The 20350-nt window shown below is 44.0% G+C and overlaps 1 protein-coding gene across 1 annotated transcript in view; it reads right to left on the bottom strand.

The window, feature by feature from the left end:
• Nucleotides 1-20350, bottom strand: part of SUPT6H (SPT6 homolog, histone chaperone and transcription elongation factor) — a 195806-nt gene that overhangs the window by 23611 nt on the left and 151845 nt on the right. The window contains exons 31-33 of the mRNA XM_033922805.1: nucleotides 12825-12938; nucleotides 12563-12687; nucleotides 1853-1965 (exon numbers count right to left, since the gene is read on the bottom strand). Coding sequence (XP_033778696.1) covers nucleotides 1853-1965; nucleotides 12563-12687; nucleotides 12825-12938 — 352 coding nt within the window. The remainder of the gene's footprint in view (nucleotides 1-1852; nucleotides 1966-12562; nucleotides 12688-12824; nucleotides 12939-20350) is intronic.

Below are 20350 nucleotides of genomic sequence, written 5' to 3'. Positions count from 1 at the left end.
TTATTAATATAAAATCTTGCACCAGGAGAGCTATACAATGTCTGAATCATTTTAATAAAACCGGATCCTATGCCAAACCATTGTAAAGCTTGGTATATAAAATTCCATTCCACTCTGTCAAAGGCTTTTTCTGCATCTAAAGATATTAAAAAAACTGGATCATTTATATTTTTTGCTAAATTTAATGAGTGGAATGCTAATCTAGTATTATTTGATGAATGTCTTTTAGCAATAAATCCTGTTTGATGTACATCAATAATGAAAGGGAGAGCTTTTGCCAATCTTAATGCTAATACTTTAGCCATTAATTTGTTATCTACATTCAATAATGAAATAGGCCTGTAATTTGAAACCAGAGTAGGATCTTTGTTTGGTTTTGGTAAGACTATAATTATCGATTCTGCCATAGTACCAGAAATATTTTCATTCTTTATTTGATATTGATATAAATTTAACAGATGTGGTAATATGATATTTTGGAAAAATTTATAAAATTCAACCGTATATCCATCTCCACCTGGAGCGGATCCAGCTCTAAGAGATTTCAATGCTGTTTCTAATTCTTTTAAAGATATAGGTTCTTCTAAACTTCCTTTTATATGATCTGGAATATTTGGTCCAATATATGAATTTAAAAAAGTTAATCCGTCTTGTTCTTTATTTTTATAAGAATTGGAAGTATATAATTCTTTATAAAAATCAAGAAATTGTGTTATAATATCTTTTGTGTTGGTATGTGTGTTACCTTGTGTATCTTTAATTGCAATAATCTTAGATTTTCTTTTCTTTGCTTTTAAAAAGTTTGCTAATAATTTCCCCGCTTTATTTGAATTTCCATAATATTGTACTTGTTTGTTGAAAATGTCTTTCCTCACAATTTGAGAAGAAATCTCATTATATTTAACTTTTAATTTTAATAATTCTTGTAGTGTATTATTTTCCCATTTTTCAATTAATTTATTTTCTAATAATTTAATTTGCTTTCCCATCTCAATAAATTGTTTTTTTTTTTGTTTATTAATAAATGTTGAATATGAAATAATATTTCCTCTCATAGTTGCTTTAAAAGCATCCCATAAGATCTCAGCATTAATATCATCTGATTCATTAAATTGAAAGAATTCTTGCATTTTTATTTTAAAGTCTTCAAGAAATTTTGAATCCGCTAATAAATCATTATTAAATCTCCAAATTAAATCAAAATTTTCAACATCATTATTTTGAAGATTAATCCACACACCAGCATGATCTGAAATTATAATAGAATCAATTGCTGCTTTTAAGACACGCTGCGCTATATTATTAGAAACAAATATATAATCAATTCGTGAAAAAGATTTATGGACCTGAGAACAAAAAGAAAATTCCTGATCATTAAAATGAAGAATTCGCCATATATCTACTAAATCACAAGATGTTATCAAATTATCTAAGCCTAATGATTTCATAACTTTACTTGGTTTTTTATCCAAAATCGGATCCATTACAGCATTGAAATCCCCTGCTACTATTAAATTAGAGTGTGATTATTGAGAAAACTGGTTGGATCATTCAGGTCTTTATCTGCTGTCATCTACTATGCTACTTAAGAGTTCATCACTCAGTGGCACCTTTAGTGCAGTGTAGTGTACAGCAAGCAGCTCATTCTTATAGAACAATAGAGTGATTATGGCAAGCATAAGATTCAGGGGGTAAGAATGAACATCAGTAAAGATAAACAGATATAGATATATCACTGGGCAAAGGATCTGTCAGATTGCTATCTGAAAAAGAGGCTGAACCAAATGGATTGTTAGCTCTACAGAACCAATTATTAAGCTTTAATAATCATAGCATGTTCTGAGGCTCTTACCTGGTACAGGGTCCTGGTAATGGTCCTTAAACCATCGGAATAACCCATTTATTGTGGGGAAGATCTGACTTCTGTATCGGAATCCCTCTGGTGTTACCGTCACATACTCGATCCTAAGGTGAAGAGAGCAGACAATTCAAGAAAGCAAAGCTGTTTACTTGTACCAGGTATTCTCCGTAGACAGTAGAAATCCTCTGACTGAGCCTGCGTGCCGGTGCTCTCCCCTAGCTTATGGTAAGCTTTTAAACTTACTAGGCATGTGTGGGGACCCTATTCCTAGAGCTCCCCACCCCTCACTGTGGTAGTTTTGTCCCTAGCAATGAAGACATTATTATTTTGAGGGGATGGCGGGTGGGCAAGTGTGGCTGCATTCCCCTGATGTCTACGGAAAACACCTGTTACAGGTAAGCAACTTTGCTTTCTCCGGAGACAAGCAGGGGTTATGGAGGCATACTTGAAGGTGAGTCCAAAGCTTAAAGAATTATATGGGCGGTGGCGAGCCATTACAGTGCTGTAGAACTCATTGTCCAAAATGAACAACTTGTGACAAGCCTTGGTCTAAACAACAGTGCTTTGTAAAGGTATGTATTGAAGACCAGGTTGCAGCTTTGCATATATCCTGAATAGGCATTGATTTTAAGTTTGCTATGGAAGAAGCTGTAGATCGTAGTTTAAGCACTTCAATAGGACCAAGGGACTGAATGTGAGCCTGTGAATAACAGAAGTTGATGCAATGTGTGATCCATGAGGATATAGTTGCTGGCTGGTCTCGGCTGGCTGGATTGAAGGAAATGAAAAGCTGGTTGGTTTTACGTAAATAGAAGTTGCCTTGAGATAAAAAAGTAATGCTCTTCTGCACGCCGGATATGTTCTTCTGCTGGAGAGGAGTGTGGGGGTGGAAAGAACAACGGCAAAGTTATAGTTTGATTCATATGAAAGTTGGTGACATCTTTGGGGAGACACAGAGGACACAGATTTGCATGAGGTAAAAGTCTTTATAGTTTATAAATCTTTCCTTTAACTGTTAAAGGAAAGATTTATAAACTATAAAGAGTTTTACCTCATACAAAATTGTCATTTCTTTAATATCAGATTAACTATTTATTCTGCAGCCCTCCAAATACCCTATTTTTTTCTGCGGCCCTCACAGTTAAAGTTTAACATATTTCCTTTCTCAGAACTGACACATTTCAATCACTATATTGAAAATAAAATCATTTTCCCTACCTTTGTTGTCTGGTAACTTCATTTTTCTGTGTTTTTAACTATGTTTCCAGGGCCTTCTTGTCCTTTCACTGTTCTCTCTGTCTTCTCGTTCTGCCTTGCATCCATCTTTGGCATTAACTTAACATTCAGTTTTTCTCTTTTTTCTGCTTTCTTCTCAAATTCTATGTTTCCATGTCTTCCCTTCCCTTCCTATCTCTCACTCCTTGCCTCCCTATTTCCATGGTCTGACATCTCTCTCCTTCCCCCCCAGTGTAACATTTCTCTTTCTCTTCCTCCTTTCTGCCCCCTGCAGTCCATCTCGCTTCCCTTCCTCCTTTCTGGCCCCCCTCCCAGTCCAACATTTCTCCCTCCTTTCCACCAGTCCAACATTTTTTTCTCTCTTCCTCCTGCATGCTTCTTCCTCTGATCCTTCTTCCATCAACCAAACAACATCTCTCTCTCTCCCTCCATGAGTCCAACTTTTCACTGTCTGCTCTCTCCCCCTTCTCCTGTGTAATATTTCTCCTTCCTTCCTTTCTATCCTCTCCATCCATCTTGCCCTCTCCATGAGTCCAACACTTTCTGCCTCCTACACGCTTTCTCTCTCTGTCCTTGCCTCTTCCTTCAGTGGCATCCCTCCTTCGCACCCCCACCCCAACATGCTCTCTCCCCATGCAGCATCTCACCCTCCCCTCCAGTGTGTAGCACCTTTCCTTTCCCTCCCTTTCTGCCAGGTCCAGCTGCACCTCTTCTCCCTTTTACCTCCCCCTTGTCCAGCAGTACCCCTTGTCCAGCAGTACCCTTTCTCTCTTCCTTCTTCCTCTCCTCCCCTTGTCCAGCAGTCCCCTTTCTCCCTTCCTTCTTCCCCTCCTCCCCTTGTCCAGCAGTACTTGGTGCACACTGGGCAGGAAGAGAAGCTCTGGCATTGGCGTAGGCGTCAGCTGACTTGCAACTTCCTGCAGCTGTCACGTATGCCGGGACTCCTGCCTTTGCATATCTGCCTTAAGGCAGGAGTCCCGGCATATGATGTGGCTGCAGGAAGTTGCAAGTCAGCTGACGCTGGAGCTTCTCTTCTTACCCAGTGTTCAGATCGCACTGGCATCAGCTGATTTGCAATTGCCTGCTGCCATTGCGTATGCCGGGACTTCTGCCTTTGCGTATCTGGCAGATATAAAAAGGCAGGAGTCCTGGCATACGTGACGGCAGCAGGCAGTTGCAAGTTCGGGTACTAGACCATGGGCCGCAAAATAGCAGCTGGGGGGCCACATGTGGCCCGTGGGCCGCGAGTTTGAGACCACTGAACTAGAGGCACTTCAAGCAGTGGAGGAGGAAGACAGAGATGCAGAGAACATCAAGACAGAGGACACCATCGAGGAACAAGTCCGAGAGCTGGAGAAGTTCATGGAGGAGGCATAGAGGAAGCATACAGGGAGGCCATGAAAAATCACCAGCAACAGTGGAACTGCCTAGATACACCTACAGAGAGTGTAGACCACCCGATGGACAACCACCAGGAAGAAATGGGTGACACAGCAGTGAGATCTGGAAACAGCGGAGGGAACCCACAAGAAGACGAGTCCGGTGCAAACTAATGCCAGGATGAAAGAAAATGGATGGGAATGAAGGACACGGACTTACAGCTGGAGAGATGGACATACACCAGGGACACAGATCTGCGGCTGGAGAATCAAGAGAAGATAGAGAGGAAAGCAATCGTCGTGGGGAATTCCATCATCAGACAAATTGACAGCCACATAGCGGGAGCCAAGGTACAAAACATAGTGAGCCGCATCGATAGGATCATCGACAGTATGGAAGAAGAAGATACGGCGGTGGTGATCCATGTGGGGATGAACAACGTGAGCAACAGGAACTACAACAGGGAAGTACTGAAGGACCAGTTCCGGATGCTAGGAAGGAAGCTGAAGACAAGAACGCAGAGGACAGCATTCTCGGAGATCCTTCCGGTACCCAGGGCCGACGAGAAGAGGCAGATGGAGCTGCAAGCAGTCACGCTGGTGTGAGGAAGAAGGATTCCACTTCGTGCGCAACTGAATGATGTTCTGGGGGAAGAGTAAGCTATTCAGGAAGGACGGACTCCACCTCAGCAGAGACGGAATGAGGCTACTTGCAAGCAACATCAAGAGAGAAGTTGATAAGTTTTTAAACTAGGAAGAAGGGGAAAGCCGACAGTCAACCAAGAGAGAGAGTCGATGGTTCGGGAACCGGTATACCTGGAGGATACTGTGCAGGAAGATAGAGGGGAAGACTTACCGGATCATAGGCAAGACAGAAATCCTGACGGATTGCAAGGGACACAAGAGGGAAGGAAATGCAAGCAAGGAACAGGCACAAACTGAAGTGTATGTACACGAATGCAAGGAGCCTAAGGAATAAGATGGGTGAATTAGAAGCTATGGCACAAAAAGATAATGTGGACATCATCGGCATCACAGAAACATGGTGGACTGAGGAAAACGTCTGGGACACTGTGCTACCGGAATACAAACTATACCGCAGAGACAGAGTGGCTCAAAAAGGTGGGGGTATTGCCATATCCGTCAAAGAGGGAACTGAATCTACTGGAGAGAACACGCCATAACAGATGGATAAGTTAGAGTCTCTATGGGTCAAAATTCCAGGAAGAAATGGACTGGAAATGAAGATCGGCATCTACTACCGACCCCCAGGACAGTCTGAAGAAATTGATGGAGAAATGACAGACGAGATTAAACGCAACTGCAAGATAGGCAACGGAGTTATCATGGGTGACTTCAACTCTCTGGGGATAGACTGGAACCTAGGCACCTCCAGCTGCGCTAGGGAGACCAAGTTCCTGGATGCTATAGGCAATTGCTTCCTGGAACAATTTGTCAAGGAAAATAGAAGAGGAAATGCAATTCTGGACTTAATTCTAAATGGACAACGAGGACAGGCGGAAGGTGTAGAAGAAGGGATGCTGGGAACCAGTGATCACAATATGATCCACTTCAACCTGGACACAGGGGCAAAACATCGATCCAGAACAACGGCACTGAACTTCTAAAAAGGGAATTACGAAGGGATGAAACTCATGGTGGGGTAGAAGATTAAGACGAGGATAAGCACCATAAAAATGCTAGAGCAAGCTTGGTCCCTTTTCAAGGACACTGTCACCGAGGCGCAAAATCTATATATACCACGTATCAACAAGGGATCCAAGAGGAAAAAGAACAAGGAACCAGCGTGGCTCACTGTAGAGGTGAAGAAAGCGATCAGAGACAAGAAAACTTCGTTTAAGGAATGGAAAAGGTCAAGAACGGACAAAAACTGGAATAAGCACAAACAACATCAATGCAGGTGTCATAAGGCGGTAAAAGGGGCCAAAAGAGACAATGAGGAAAAAATAGCCAAGGAGGCGAAAAACTTCAAGCTGTTCTTTCGATATATTAAGGGCAAACGACCCACAAAGGAAGCGGAGGGACCATTGGATGACCATGGAATAAAGGGAAAGCTAAAGGAGGACAAAGCAATCGCCGACAAACAACACATTTTTTGTGTCTGCATTTACACAGCATACCGGAAAACATCAGGCAATATGATGGAAACAAAGATGGGAAACTGACAGGGTTGACGGTCAGTCTAGAAGAGGTATGCAGGCAGATCGATAGGCTTAAGAATGATAAATCCCCGGGACTGGATGGCATCCATCCAAGGGTCATCAAGGAACTGAAAGGGGCTATAGCTGAACTGCTTCAACTAATAGCCAATCTGTCGATCAAATCGGGAAAGATTCCGGAAGACTGGAAAGTGGCGAATATTATACCGATCTTCAAAAAAGGTTCGAGGAGAGATCCGGGAAACTACAGACCGTTGAGTCTGACCTCGGTACCGGGAAAGATGGTAGAGGCGCTGATAAAGGACAGCATCATGAATCACCTTGAAGGACATGGACTGATGAGGACCAGCCAGCAGTTTCAGCAAAGGCAGCTCTTGTTTAACGAACAAGGGAGTAAACAGGCAGATAGACAAGGGCAACTCGGTTGACACTGTATATCTGGATTTTCAGAAGGCGTTCCACAAAGTTCCACATGAACGACTACTTTGGAAAATTGTGAGCCATGGAATCGAGGGTGAAATACTCATGTGGATTAAAAACTGGGTGGAGCATAGGAAACAGAGAATGGGGGTAAATGGACAATACTCGGACTGGAAGAGCGTCACCAGTGGGGTGTCGCAGGGCTTGGTGCTTGGATCCGTGCTCTTCAACATCTTTATAAACGATCTGGACATTGGTACGACGAGTGAGGTGATTAAATTTGCGGACGATATGAATTTATTCAAAATAGTGAAGACACAGTGGGATTGGGAAGATCTGCAACGTGACATAATCAAGCTTGAGAAATGGGCATCGACATGGCAAATGAGGTTCAACGTGGATAAATATAAAGTGACAAAAATCTCATGCACGAATACAGGATGTCCAGGGCGGTACTTGGAGAGACCTTCAAGGAAAGAGACTTGGGAGTTCTGATCAAAATGTCGATTAAGCCGTCTGCGCAATGTGTGGTGGTGGCGAAAAGGGCAAACAGAATGCTAGGAATGATAAAGAAGGGGGTCACGAACAGATCGGAGAAGGTTATCATGCCGCTGTACCGGGTCATGGTGCGCCCTCACCTGGAGTACTGCATCCAGCACTGGTCACCATACATGAAGGACACAGTACTACTCGAAAGGGTCCAGAGAAGAGCGACTAAAATGGTTAAGGAGCTGGAGGAGTTGCCGTACAGTGAGAGATTGGAGAAACTGGGCCTCTTCTCCCTTGAAAAGAGGAGACTGAGAGGGGACATGATTGAAACATTCAAAATACTGAAGGGAATAGATTTAGCAGATAAAGGCAGATTGTTCACCCTTTCCAAGGTAGGGAGAATGAGAGGGCACTCTCTAAAGTTGAAAGGGGATAGATTCTGTACAAACTTAAGTAAGTTTTTCTTCATCCAGAGAGTGGTAGAAAGCTGGAACACTCTTCCGGAGTCTGTTATAGGGGAAAACACTCTCCAGACAAAGTTGGACAAGTTCCACGTTGAGGCCGGATTCATTTAGAGCACTGGTCTTTGACCTGGGAGCTGCCGCATGAGTGGACTGCTGGGCACGATGGATCACTGGTCTGACCCAGCAGCGGCAATTCTTATGTTCTTAACTGCAATCTGTTAGGAAAGAACTGGATATATAAAGATAATACATGATGACATCTTGGAGTTCACCAACTCTTCTAGATGATAGTGCTGTGAGAAAAGCTGTTTTCCACATAAGGAATGTGAGAGAAGCAGATCCCAATAGTTCAAAAGGAGTCTTCATTAATTGATCCAAGACTATTTTGAGATCCCACGCTGGGGGAGGATCCCGCAGTGGAGGCCTAAGATTAGCGAGGCCTCTCATGAAACAAGAAACTAGAGGCTGTTGAGAAATTGGTTTACTGTCTACAAGAGTATGATAAGCTGAAATTGCTGCTAAATGAAATCTGACAAATGAAGAAGATATGTTAAGATATAGTCCAGAGGGCAATGAAGAGGGTCCTGCTCTTGAGCATATGCCCATATGGAGAAACGCTTCCATTTAGACTGGTAAGATTTTCTGCCACAAGGTGAACTGTTTTCACCATTTATGAGAGTAGAAGATGAATTAGGAGTGAACTTTCAATTTCCAAGCCATCAGACTGAGACTACGTAGATTGGGATGTAGCAGTTGACTGTTCTGCTTGGAAAAAAGGGAAGGAAGGACTCGCAACAGAAGGGGTGGATACCAGATCTGTCTGGACCAACGAGGCACTATGAGTATGATATGCGTTTTGTCTCTGAGAACTTTCTGAAGCACTCTGGGAATTAGAGGAAATGGCAGGAAGGCATAAAGCAAATTGTGCCTCCAATGAATGGAGAAAGCATCTCTTGCTATGGCTCATGGAGCTGGACAGAACAAATAAAATTGACTGTATTGGGCATTGTCTTGAGAAGCAAAAAGATCCACTTGGGGGTTCCCCATCAATGGAATATTTGTTGTAGGATGGCAGGATTGAGAGTCCAATTGTGAGGATTAAGTTTTCTGCCAAAGGAGTCTGCAAGGATATTGTGTTCTCCTGAAATATACAGGGTGCCCACAAAAACACTCCTTGATTTTAAATGGTTAAAAAATCAAAACTTATTGGAATATGTATATAAATAAGATGACAGCAAATACAAGTCCCAAAAAGCACGGTTAGCAAGATCTCACACAATCATTTGCACTTTCACCCTTATAAGCTACAATTGGTGTAGAAGTTACAACCTTCAGACAATGCAACGCAACAAAATGACCAGGTTTTCATCAAGTGGCCCCCGAGATCACCAGACATTACTGTTTTCCTCCAGGAACTTGACCAAACCTTTCATAAAACCAGTTACGCTATCCACTTTTACCACATCCTATGGCAACATGTTCCAGAGCTTAACTATTCTATGAATGAAAAAAATTTCCTCCTATTGGTTTTAAAAGTATTTCCCTGTAACTTCGAGTGTTCCCTAGTCTGTAATTTTTGACGGAGTGAAAAATCGATCCACTTGTAACTGTTCTACTCCACTGCAGGGGATGTATATAGAGTCTTGCATGGGGAATGAGGGAAATCGAGGCTGCCATGTGATTTAATAGTCATAGAATAGTGCGAGCCAGTAGGGCACAAGATCGCCTTACATGGTCTGCCAGACTGATAATGGCCTGATGTCTGTCTTGAGGAAGATAGGCTCTTGCAGAGACTGTGTCCAAATGTGCCCCAATGAATGTGAGGGAATGCATTGGAGTCAGAGTGGACTTCTGGAAGTTGATAATGAATCCTAGAGTTTGTAAAGTTAGGACAGTGGTTTGAATGGTTAGTAACAAATGCTCTCTAGAGTGTGCCACTAGAAACCAATTGTCCAGGTAAGGAAACATCATATGATGTTGTCTGCTCAAGTGTGCTGCTACAACAGTTAGGCACTTTGTGAAAACTCGTGTTGCTGATGAAAGGCCGAAGGGTAGAACCTTATATTGGAAATGCCTATTGAGAAATAAGAAGCGAAAGAAGTGCCAGTGGGATGGATGAATCTAGATATGCAGGTATGCATCCTTGAGGTCTAGGGTGGCTAATCAATCGTGTTGATTTAGTAATGGAAGAATTGCCGGACAAAAAATCATTCTGAACTTTTCCTTCTTCAGGCAGGTTTTGATTGGTCTGAGGTCAAGAATTGGGCATAGACCTTGCGTCTTTTTTGGAATGAGGAAGAATTTGGAGTAAAAACCCTTGTTTATTTGATGATCAGGAACTTCCTCGATGTTATTGCTTTGAGGGATAACTCCACTGCAAGCTGCGAAATGTGCTGAAGAGGGACATTTGAAGTAGGGGTAGTTGAGATGGTAGAACATGGGGAAGGAAGTTGAGGAAATATCCATGTGAGATTATGTTGAGAACCCATTGGACTGTTGTGATGGCCTGCCAAGCTGAAAAGAAATGGATTAGCCGTCCTCCCACTGGCAAATGGACAAACCTAGGGGTAGGCTTAAGAGGCAGTAATTGAGATGCCAAGGATTACGTACGGTCCCTTTGGATGCTGTTTTTGGTGTAAGGAGAAGACTGCAGCCTTTGGAAATTGGATCTATCATAAGGAGTGAATCTTCGTCAAGGTTAATACTGTTGAAAAAATTGTTGATAATTTGCTCTACGATAAGAGAAGTTAGAGGAAGGGTGATGATACTGCTGAGGCTGATCAGTAGGATGTGCTGAAAGTTCCCTACTGGTTGAAGACTCTTCTTTAAGCTGGGGAACTGTTGCTTGAACTTTTTCACCAAAGAGACAGTCAACCAAACAGGGGGCATCTGCCAGTTTATTGTGGAGGTCCTCCCTAAGATCCAATGCCCGAAGGCATGCTGAAGTGTCTAGCGGCTATTGCTACTGCTGCCGTTCTAGACATCATAGTTGGTTTTAATTAAATGGTAAGTGGATTCTTGCAATGCAATGAGAAGACTCGGTACTGCTTACGGAGAAGCAGTGTCAAGTTGTTGAAGAACAGAATGATGAAAATGCAAGATTTGAAACTGGTGAGCTATAATCTTGGAGGACAGCATAGAACCTTGATAGACCTTGCGTCCTATAGAATCAATCAGGCCATAATCTTTCCCTGGGGGAGCAGCGCAGGGAGATTTTATCGTCTTGGTAATTAACTAGCAGACTCCAATACCATTGAGTGGTGCAGGAGTTGCTGTAAGTCATGACCAGGTGCTGTTTGTACCTTGCACTTTAATTCTAAACATTTGGAGGCTGTGGATTCTGATAAGGGTTTCTGCCAATTAGTGAGCTGTAAGTCCTGCAGTACTTGATGCACTGGTAGTACAACCAGCTCTTTTAATGGGGGTCCTACAGGATTGGAGGATAGCTTGGAAATCCTTACTTCCTGTAGGTGTTGCAGCCTGATTAAGATTAAGAATTTAAGGTAAGAGTATTCCGTCTGTTGGAGCTGGTTGTGGAGGTAGAAGGGGCTGAGAAGGTTGGTCAGTGTTGGAGCTGTGAGGGAAGTGCTGTCCATAGCATTAACTGAAAGGAAAAAAGGCGCCTTTGCGGTCCTAATGCTGGCAGCTAATATCACCGCAGGTGTGGAATATTTACTCTTATTCTTCTCTTCTTTATTTTTTTACCTGCCTCATTTGAAGAGTTAAGAAAAAAAATGGCTCCTGTTTTTTAGTAATTAAGGGAATATATTGCTGTTGCTATTCTGTTTTTTTTCTTATTTTTTCCCTTTTCTTTTTTTTTCTGTGAGGAAGAGAGGGGAGAGCTGCGACTTTTCAGGAGCGGCCAAAGAAAAAACTACTACAGTGAGGGGAGAGGCTCAAGGAGTAGGGTCCCTGCACATGCCCATTAAGCTTAAAAGCTTACCATAAGCTAGGGGAGAGCACCGGAACGTAGGTTCAGAGGACTTTACCTTCAAGAGTGCCTGCATATCCCCTGCTTGTCTCCGGAGAATAAGGATTTTAACTGCTACTTTCTCACTCTGCACATGGTAAGGGGCTATGGGCTCTTGCAGGCTGAGTCTGTGGCTGTGTCCAGTGCTTGTCTCCATAAAGGAGAGGAAGAACTGCTGAAGGGAATGGAATCCTAGAATTGCTTATCAGCAGAGATGGTGTTAACCAAAAAGGTAACAAAATTTAAACAGGTTAGTACATATATAAAAAGTTGTTGGTAGCTATAGATCAAGCAGAATAAGTAGCTGGGGACAACTGTGGAAGGCAAATAGTCCCAATTTTCTGTTATGTTACTAAATTTACAGCTAGAGTTATAACACTGACCCTGCTGTAGTGACCAAGTGCAGTGAATGAACACATGGATTGGGGAAGAGGGATCCAGGAGGAGTAAGATTATGGAGCGCATTCCAGTAAGTAAATAAGTGCACATGAATGTCAGGGGTGGATGAAGATTGCTACAGGTGAGGTTGGCACCAGTGTCTGGCAAGCTTTGAACATGCTCACCTTGGTTTGGTTCGAGGCTGGTATCCTAGCAGGAATTTCCCAGGGAGGTCTTTACAAGCAGAGATATAATAAGGAATAAAGGTTGGCTTCTCCTTTTTAGTTTTTATTAGAAGTTCTTCCAGTTTCTAGTCAAAATAAACACACCTTAGTTACAACATGCTAAAAATATTTGTTCCATATGCTGTAAAAGTAATTGGCAACTCCTTCACCCTCAAGCTGTGCTCACTCTGTATAGACAATGATCTCTGTCATGCTAGCTCACCTTTCTTTCTCCACTGTTGCTGTCCTGGTAGTACTTGTGACTCAGCAGGTCTCGGGCAAAGGATGCCATTGGCTGAACATAGCGAGCAATTATTTCATCCAGATCCTCAAACTCCTAGCAAGAAAAAAGTATTTTTCACTGTGAATATTCTATTTATTTTCTCTGTCACCTATATTAGCTGACATTAACCCTTAGCTTGCCAACACAAAGATCCAGGATTACATATATTACCAATTAGGTGAAAATTGGACTTAATTTCCTTTCCTTGAATCCTAACAAACCAGTCCAGATGAATGGGTTATGTTCTTGTTCCTCTGCCAGACGATGGAAACAGAGAGGGGGGGGGGATGGACTCAAAGCTGACATTACTCTCCTTATAGGGGGCTCATGTTACCTCCAAGGCCTTGCTATCCTATTGCAAAGCTAAGACAACTAAAGAGAGTTATGTTTTGGTTTTCCAATTCATCACCAATTCCAAACCTGATGAAGCTGAAATCATTTCATTTTTATTAATCCAGGAATGACACAATGCTATACAATATGTAATAGTTATGTCACCCTAATGATTTTAAAATTTTATACTCTATCTCTTTACACCGCTTAGATGATGTTTTAAGTGGTATATCAAATTTTCAATAAAACTTAAAAAATCTTGAATATCCTTCAGATTCCCTGTGGCCCGACCACTGGGAAGCTAGAGTTCACTGAGCACCTCATAAATGGAGGCATGCCATGGGTTTGGCATGCACAGTAGAGGTATGTTGCCTAATAACCTCAACATCTGCTGAAGGACGAATTGGCAGCCGGAGCAATTTTGCTGCTCTGAAGAATTGAATCACATCCGAAGAAGCGTCCAAACGCCGACCAAGCAATGGACTGCAAAAAGAAGACAAACCGCAATCTGAACCCTGAGGGAGGACCAGACAATGCCCCGCTCTAGACAATCCTGCAAAAACTCCAAGATGTGAGGCAAAGACGCATGAATGGGAACCACACCATGCGCAGAACACCACTCTTCAAAAAGATGCCAAATGCACACCTAAGCTCGAGAGGTAGAAAGCCTCCGAGAACCCAAGAGGGTGGATATCACCTTAGCCGAATAACCTTTCTTACTTAGGCGTTCCGCGTGTGCGGATCACCGGACTGGATGGACCTCGGTCTGATCCGGTGAAGGCTTTTCTTATGTTCTTTCAAGAGCCAAGTCGTAAGACAAAAGGAACCGGATCAAACATGGGAATGGGACCTTGAGTCAGAAGGTCAGGCAAGAGGGGCAGAAGAAGAGGATCTGCCACTGTAAGACAAACCAGATCTGCATACCAGGGTGCCTAGGTCAGTCTGGGACCACCAGGATCACGAGGCAATCCGAAGACGTATTCTCCCACTAGAGGCCACGGAGGAAAGACATACAGCAAGCTACCCGCCAGCCTCGGCACTTTGGCATTGACACTCATGGCCATAAGGCCTGAACAATCAACTCGAAGGCTTCCAACCCAAGACACCACTCTCTGGGACCCAGCATATGACAACAGAGGAAGTCCACCTGGACATTGTCCACGCCTGCTATGTGTGAGGCCACGATGTCCAGAAGATGAGCCTTTGCCTATTCCATGAGAAGAGCTGCCTCCTGCGCTAACAGTTGACTCTTGGTTTCTCCCTGACAATCGACATATGCTGCCACTGTGGCACTGTCTGAGAGAACCTAAACGAACTTATCCTCCAGCAACACCAACCGAATGGCTCTGGTCAACCAGGAAGTCTCTACCGGTGACCAGCTGCCCTACACTGAGTGACCGAGATATATACTGAAGAGGGTGCATGTGAGCCCGAGCCTACCTGACTATCTCCAGGGAGGCAGCCATCAACCCCAGGTCCTGCAGAAAATCCTGTGCCTGAAGGCTTTTGAATGATGATGGCCCATCGGTTGTGAGGTCTTTGCTGCACTTTTATCATCCATCACGAGTGTTAAGATCTATGGATAAGTTGTGTTTGGACATGCCACCTTTGAGTGTGGTGAAACTGTCTGGCCACCGTAAAACATGTTGCTGGTACAGGGGCCAATCCTTGCCCCTTGAGATAAGGCAGGTGTCTGGTATTTTGCAGTTCAGGAAAATGGTCAAAACTAGGCTATTTGAGCAAATTCTTTCTTTATAATTTGTTTTTTTAGCCTATAATTCTGTAATCTTGCTGAGAGTTGTACTTTTAGTTTGATTATTGCTATTTTTGTTTTTAATGATGTTTTTAGTTTTGTTGTTTTAACTTTGCTATGTTGTATGTTTGTAAGTCATTTTATTATGTATATTATGTTGTTACCCGCCCTTGTAAGTCATTTTGGGGTCCTTTTACTAAGGCGCGCTGTTTTAGCATGCGCTAAACGCTAACACGTCCATAAATTATAACGGATGTGTTAGTGTTTAGCGTGCGCTAAAACGAGTAGCGCGCCTTAGTAAAAGGACCCCTTTATTATGTATGTTATGTTACTATCCGCCTAGTTTGTAAGTCATTTTATTATGTATGTTATCTGCCTAGAATTGCAGGATATGCGGGTTATACATTTTTAAATAAATAAAATAAACACCCATTTTCTGCTTTTTAAAAGTGCTCATATTGTACGCGCGGGAGACCTAAGCACAAATACACTGGTTAAACACAGCTGCCTCGGGTTCTTTTATTTTCACTTGTCTGTGGTATACTTTTGTCTCTTTTTTTTTTTTTTCAATCTCGCAGCTGCAAAGATTAATAGAGCAGACCCCACTGGCTCTCTAAACTGTAGTCTGTGCCTAAAGGGTGGCTAGGTGTACAGCTGAGGCTCCTCTAAGAATTAAAAATTGGGGGAGGTGGGGGAAATGGGGGGGGAGGGACTCGACTCTTCCGAGTGTTGCACCCCCAAGGTCAGTAGGACCTCTGAGAGGGTTCCCCCAAGCTCTGTCCAGACAGCAAAAGGGACCAGAGAAAGTTACTAGCCAGATCCAACAGGCCCTACCTAACCAAAGGAAAGATTGCACAAGCTTACCACCTCCACCTGCTGGAGACTGAGAACAGACTGATTGTAGATGGGACTGCACAGCCCACTTGTACTACTGCCAAAAGTCATTATGTCTCAGTCTCCACCTCCTGGCAGAGGAGCGTTGTTCTGTGCCTGTCTGGAGGGATGCAAAGAACATGATTTACTTTTGAATCAACTAGTGAACATCGGGGTCACTGCAATGTCTTTGTCCTGGTTTCGTTCATTTTTAACCAATCGTTCCAAACCTGTCTCTTGAATGCAGTGTACCTCAGGGCTCTCTGCTTTCACCATTGCTTAATATCTGTATTAGCCTGCTTCTAACTTTAACACAAAAATTCAATATTTCTTTTTACACTTATGTGAATGACATTGTTTTAGTTTACCCAGCATTCTATTCTTCACCTGATTTTTCAAATCTATAGTCATGGAGAAAACAACTGCCTGTTGGCTAATGGGCTGTTCCATTTGCCCTGCTGTTGTCCCGACTTTGTTTAATTCTTCAGTCTCAGTTGTACTCATTTAAATATCTTGGAGTGATTCTTGATAGAGCTCTCTTTTCATAAGCAATGCCTCCGCTGGGTCAGACCTGGGGTCCATCGTGCCCAGCATGAGCAAGTGCCATGTGTTTTTAAAGCCGGGTTTCTTGCCTTATATCAACTGAGGCCTTTGAAACCTTTTAGTCAATCCTTGAAAACACTTGTTCACATTTAGATTACTGTAATGTGGTTTCAGCGAGTATTTCTCAGTTCAAATTAAAGTGTCTACAAATGCTGTACAACACAGCTGCCAGATTCCTCTGCAGAGGAGGTCAGTTTGATCATTGTACCCCACTACTTAAAATCATTGCACTGGCTTCCAGTTTCTTCCCATATTCAGTTTAAATTACTTTGTCTTTGCCTCAAAGCAATTCACTCAGGAGTTCCTTCATATCTCTCAAATTTAATATCTGCTTACACATCTAGCAGGTCACTACGTTCTATTGATGCTCATAGGTTAGTCCTTCCTTCACTTCCAAAGCTTATTATGAATCAACCAGAAATTCAGCATTTTTCTTTCTATGTCCCAGATTGTGGAATGATCTACCACATTCAGTTAAGAGGTTGATGATATTTTCAGCCTTTAAAGGGCAATAAAGACAATTTTTTTTTGTGGAAGTATACAGTTCACCTAACAGAGAGCTGTTGGGATTGTTTTAAATTCTGTGTTTTAAATTTTTTGTTCCTAATTAATATGTTGAATTATTATCTGTATTCCTATTTGTTTTGAGTAAGATCTGTGTGTGTGATTCTAAGTGTTTATTTGTATTTATTTATATCCCGCCTTTCCCAAGGCGGGTCACAATAGAGTACATACATAAACAGAATCACATACAGTACAACAAATCGAACCTGAATAAAACATAATAGTGATAATGTAAAGCCTCCTAAAATTACAATGAGGCTACCAACGCCTCGCATCAAAAAACTATAAATCAAGTCAGAAGAGGTATTTCTTCAACATTTTCCTACAACTACTCAAACATGTTTGCTGTCGTAAATATTCCACAATGATTTCTATCCTTTTGAATTTGGAATTCCTTTTCTATTTATAGATATTAGTCTGTACACTGCCTTGACTTTTGGAAAGGTTGTATTGTAAGTTTTTTTTTTTAATAAACAATAGTCCATTTGTCTGAACTTATATGGCATGGATAAGGATCTTTTCTACCACTATTGATACTGAATGCTGTTCACTAACTGCCGTTACAAGACCACAAGTTTGTTTAGAAGACTGGAGAAAACTGAAAACAAAAATAGAGACACAGGGGTAACAGCACACATGAAAAAATGTTCCTTTCACTGAGACATAAACCTACAACACCGATCATTTCATCCTAGTATATGACTGAAAATAAAGGAGAAATTAGGTTCTTACCTGCTAATTTACTTTCTTTTAGCTTCTCCAGACCAGTAGAGGTTAATCTTTACAAATGGGTATATATCTAATCATGACCAGCAGGTGGAGACTGAAAACAAAACTGTGGGACAGTATATACTATCCTCTCTTCTCTATTTCCCTCAGTCTGCCGAATAGCCAAGCAGAACCAAGAACTGGAAAACAGAAAGAAAACACAATACTCCGAACAGGAGTAACAATTAACAAACCCAAGTGCTGTTGGAAAATGCAGAGGAGAAATTCCCGAAGGAAAAAATGTCCCCACAGCTCGCCAGCTAAGCCAGCCGAGCCAGAGCCGCTGTTCTTCAATTCTCCCTGGCCCTAGAAAAATACTAGAACCCGCAGCAAAAAACAAAAACTGCCCGTGAAACAGCCCAAACAACAACCCCAACAACAGACAGACAGGGTGGGGACCTCTACTGGTCTGGAGAAGCTAAAAGAAAGTAAATTAGCAGGTAAGAACCTAATTTCTCCTTCTTTAGCACTCTCCAGACCAGTAGAGGTTAATCTTTACAAATGGGACATACCAAAGCAGTCCCTCTCACGGGTGGGACCCCCGCAGGGCCGAAACCAGAACACGCTCACCGAACACCGCGTCCCGACGCGCCTGCACATCAACCCGATAATGTCGAACAAAGGAATGTAAGGAGGACCAAACCGCAGCCTTACAAATATCCACCGGAGGCACGAGCGACGACTCAGCCCAAGAAGCCGCCTGACCCCGAGTGGAATGAGCCTTGAGAAACTCCGGAACAGGCTTCTGACTCAGAAGATAAGCGGAAGCAATCGTCTCCTTAATCCAGCGCGCAATAGTAGCTCTAGAAGCGCCAGCCCCCCGACGAGAACCAGACAGAAGGACAAAGAGACGATCGGATTTCCGGAACTCCTGGGTCCGCTGCACATAAGAGCGGAGGACCCGACCGACATCCAACTTGCGCAGCTGCCGTTGCTCCGACGGGCCCTCCCGACTACCCAAGACCGGGAGGACCACCGTTTGATTGACATGAAAAGGAGAAACTACTTTCGGCAGAAAGGAAGGAACAGGCCGCAAGACAACCCGCTCCCTCGAAAATTCCAAGAAAGGAGCCCTACAAGAGAAAGCCTGAAGCTCAGAAACTCGCCTAGCGGAAGTAATGGCCACCAAAAAGACCGCCTTCATAGTAAGGTCCTTCAGCGAACAGCCATCCAACGGCTCGAAAGGTGGACGTACCAACACCGAGAGAACCAGATTGAGATCCCAAGAGGGAACAGAGGTCCGAAGAGGAGCCCTGAGCAACTTGGCCGCCCGCAAAAAGCGAACCACATCAGGAATGGCCGACAAACGCTGACCTGTCACCAACCCGCGAAAAGCCGACAGGGCCGCCAGGTGAACCCTGAGAGAAGACCAAGCCAGGCCTCTATCCAGGACATCCTGCAAGAACTCAAGAATGTTAGGCAGGGAGGCACGAGAAGAGATCACTCCCCGCGCCCGACACCATCCCTCAAAAAGACGCCAAACCCGCACATAAGCCCGAGAGGTAGAAAGCCTCCGGGACCCCAAGAGTGTGGAGATCACCTTATCTGAATATCCCTTCTTACTAAGGCGACCCCTTTCAAGAGCCAAGCCGTAAGACAGAAGGGAGACGGGTCGAACATGGGAATGGGACCCTGCGTCAGAAGACCGTCCAAGAGAGGCAGAGGAAGAGGATCCGCCACCAGATTTCTCACCAGATCCGCGTACCACGGACGTCGAGGCCAATCCGGAGCCACCAGCACCACCAGACCCGGATGGTGAACAATGCGAAGAAGAACTCTGCCCACTAATGGCCAAGGAGGGAACACATACAACAGCCCCTCCGTTGGCCACGGTTGGACCAGCGCATCCAGACCCTCGGCCAGGAAGTGCCGACTGAGGAAGTCCGCCTGAACATTTTCTACCCCGGCTATGTGAGAGGCCGAAAGGTCCAGAAGATGAGACTCCGCCCAAACCATGAGCCGAGCTGCCTCCTGCGCCACCTGAGTGCTCTTGGTGCCCCCCTGACGATTGACATAAGCCACCACCGTTGCATTGTCCGACAGGACTCTGACTGACTTGCCCAACAAAAGGGAGTGGAAAGCTAACAGCGCCAGACGGACCACTCTGGTCTCCAACACGTTGATCGACCAGGAGGCCTCCTCCGTGGACCAGGTGCCCTGAGCTGAGTGACCCAAACACTGAGCCCCCCAACCCAGGAGACTCGCATCCGTAAGGAGCACCGTCCACTGCGGAAGATCCAGACCCACCCCCTGAACCAGGTGAGGGGTCTGGAGCCACCAACGCAGACTGCAGCGCGCCAAGCCTCGCAGGGGAACTGGAACATCCATCCCGTGCCTCTGGGGAGACCACCTCCGGAGCAGAGCATACTGGAGAGGACGCATGTGGGCCCGCGCTCACCTCACCACGTCCAGGGACGCCGCCATCGACCCCAAGACCTGGAGGAAATCTCGCGCCCGAGGACACCGGGACGCCAAAAGCAGGCGAATCTGAGATTGCAATTTGCTCACCCGGGCCTCTGGGAGGAAGACCTTCCCCAAGGAGGTGTCGAACAGAACCCCAAGGTACTCCAGA

This window comes from Geotrypetes seraphini, chromosome 15 (assembly GCF_902459505.1).
Source record: "Geotrypetes seraphini chromosome 15, aGeoSer1.1, whole genome shotgun sequence".
Taxonomy (NCBI): domain Eukaryota; kingdom Metazoa; phylum Chordata; class Amphibia; order Gymnophiona; family Dermophiidae; genus Geotrypetes; species Geotrypetes seraphini.
This window is presented reverse-complemented; position numbering and strand designations above follow the sequence as displayed.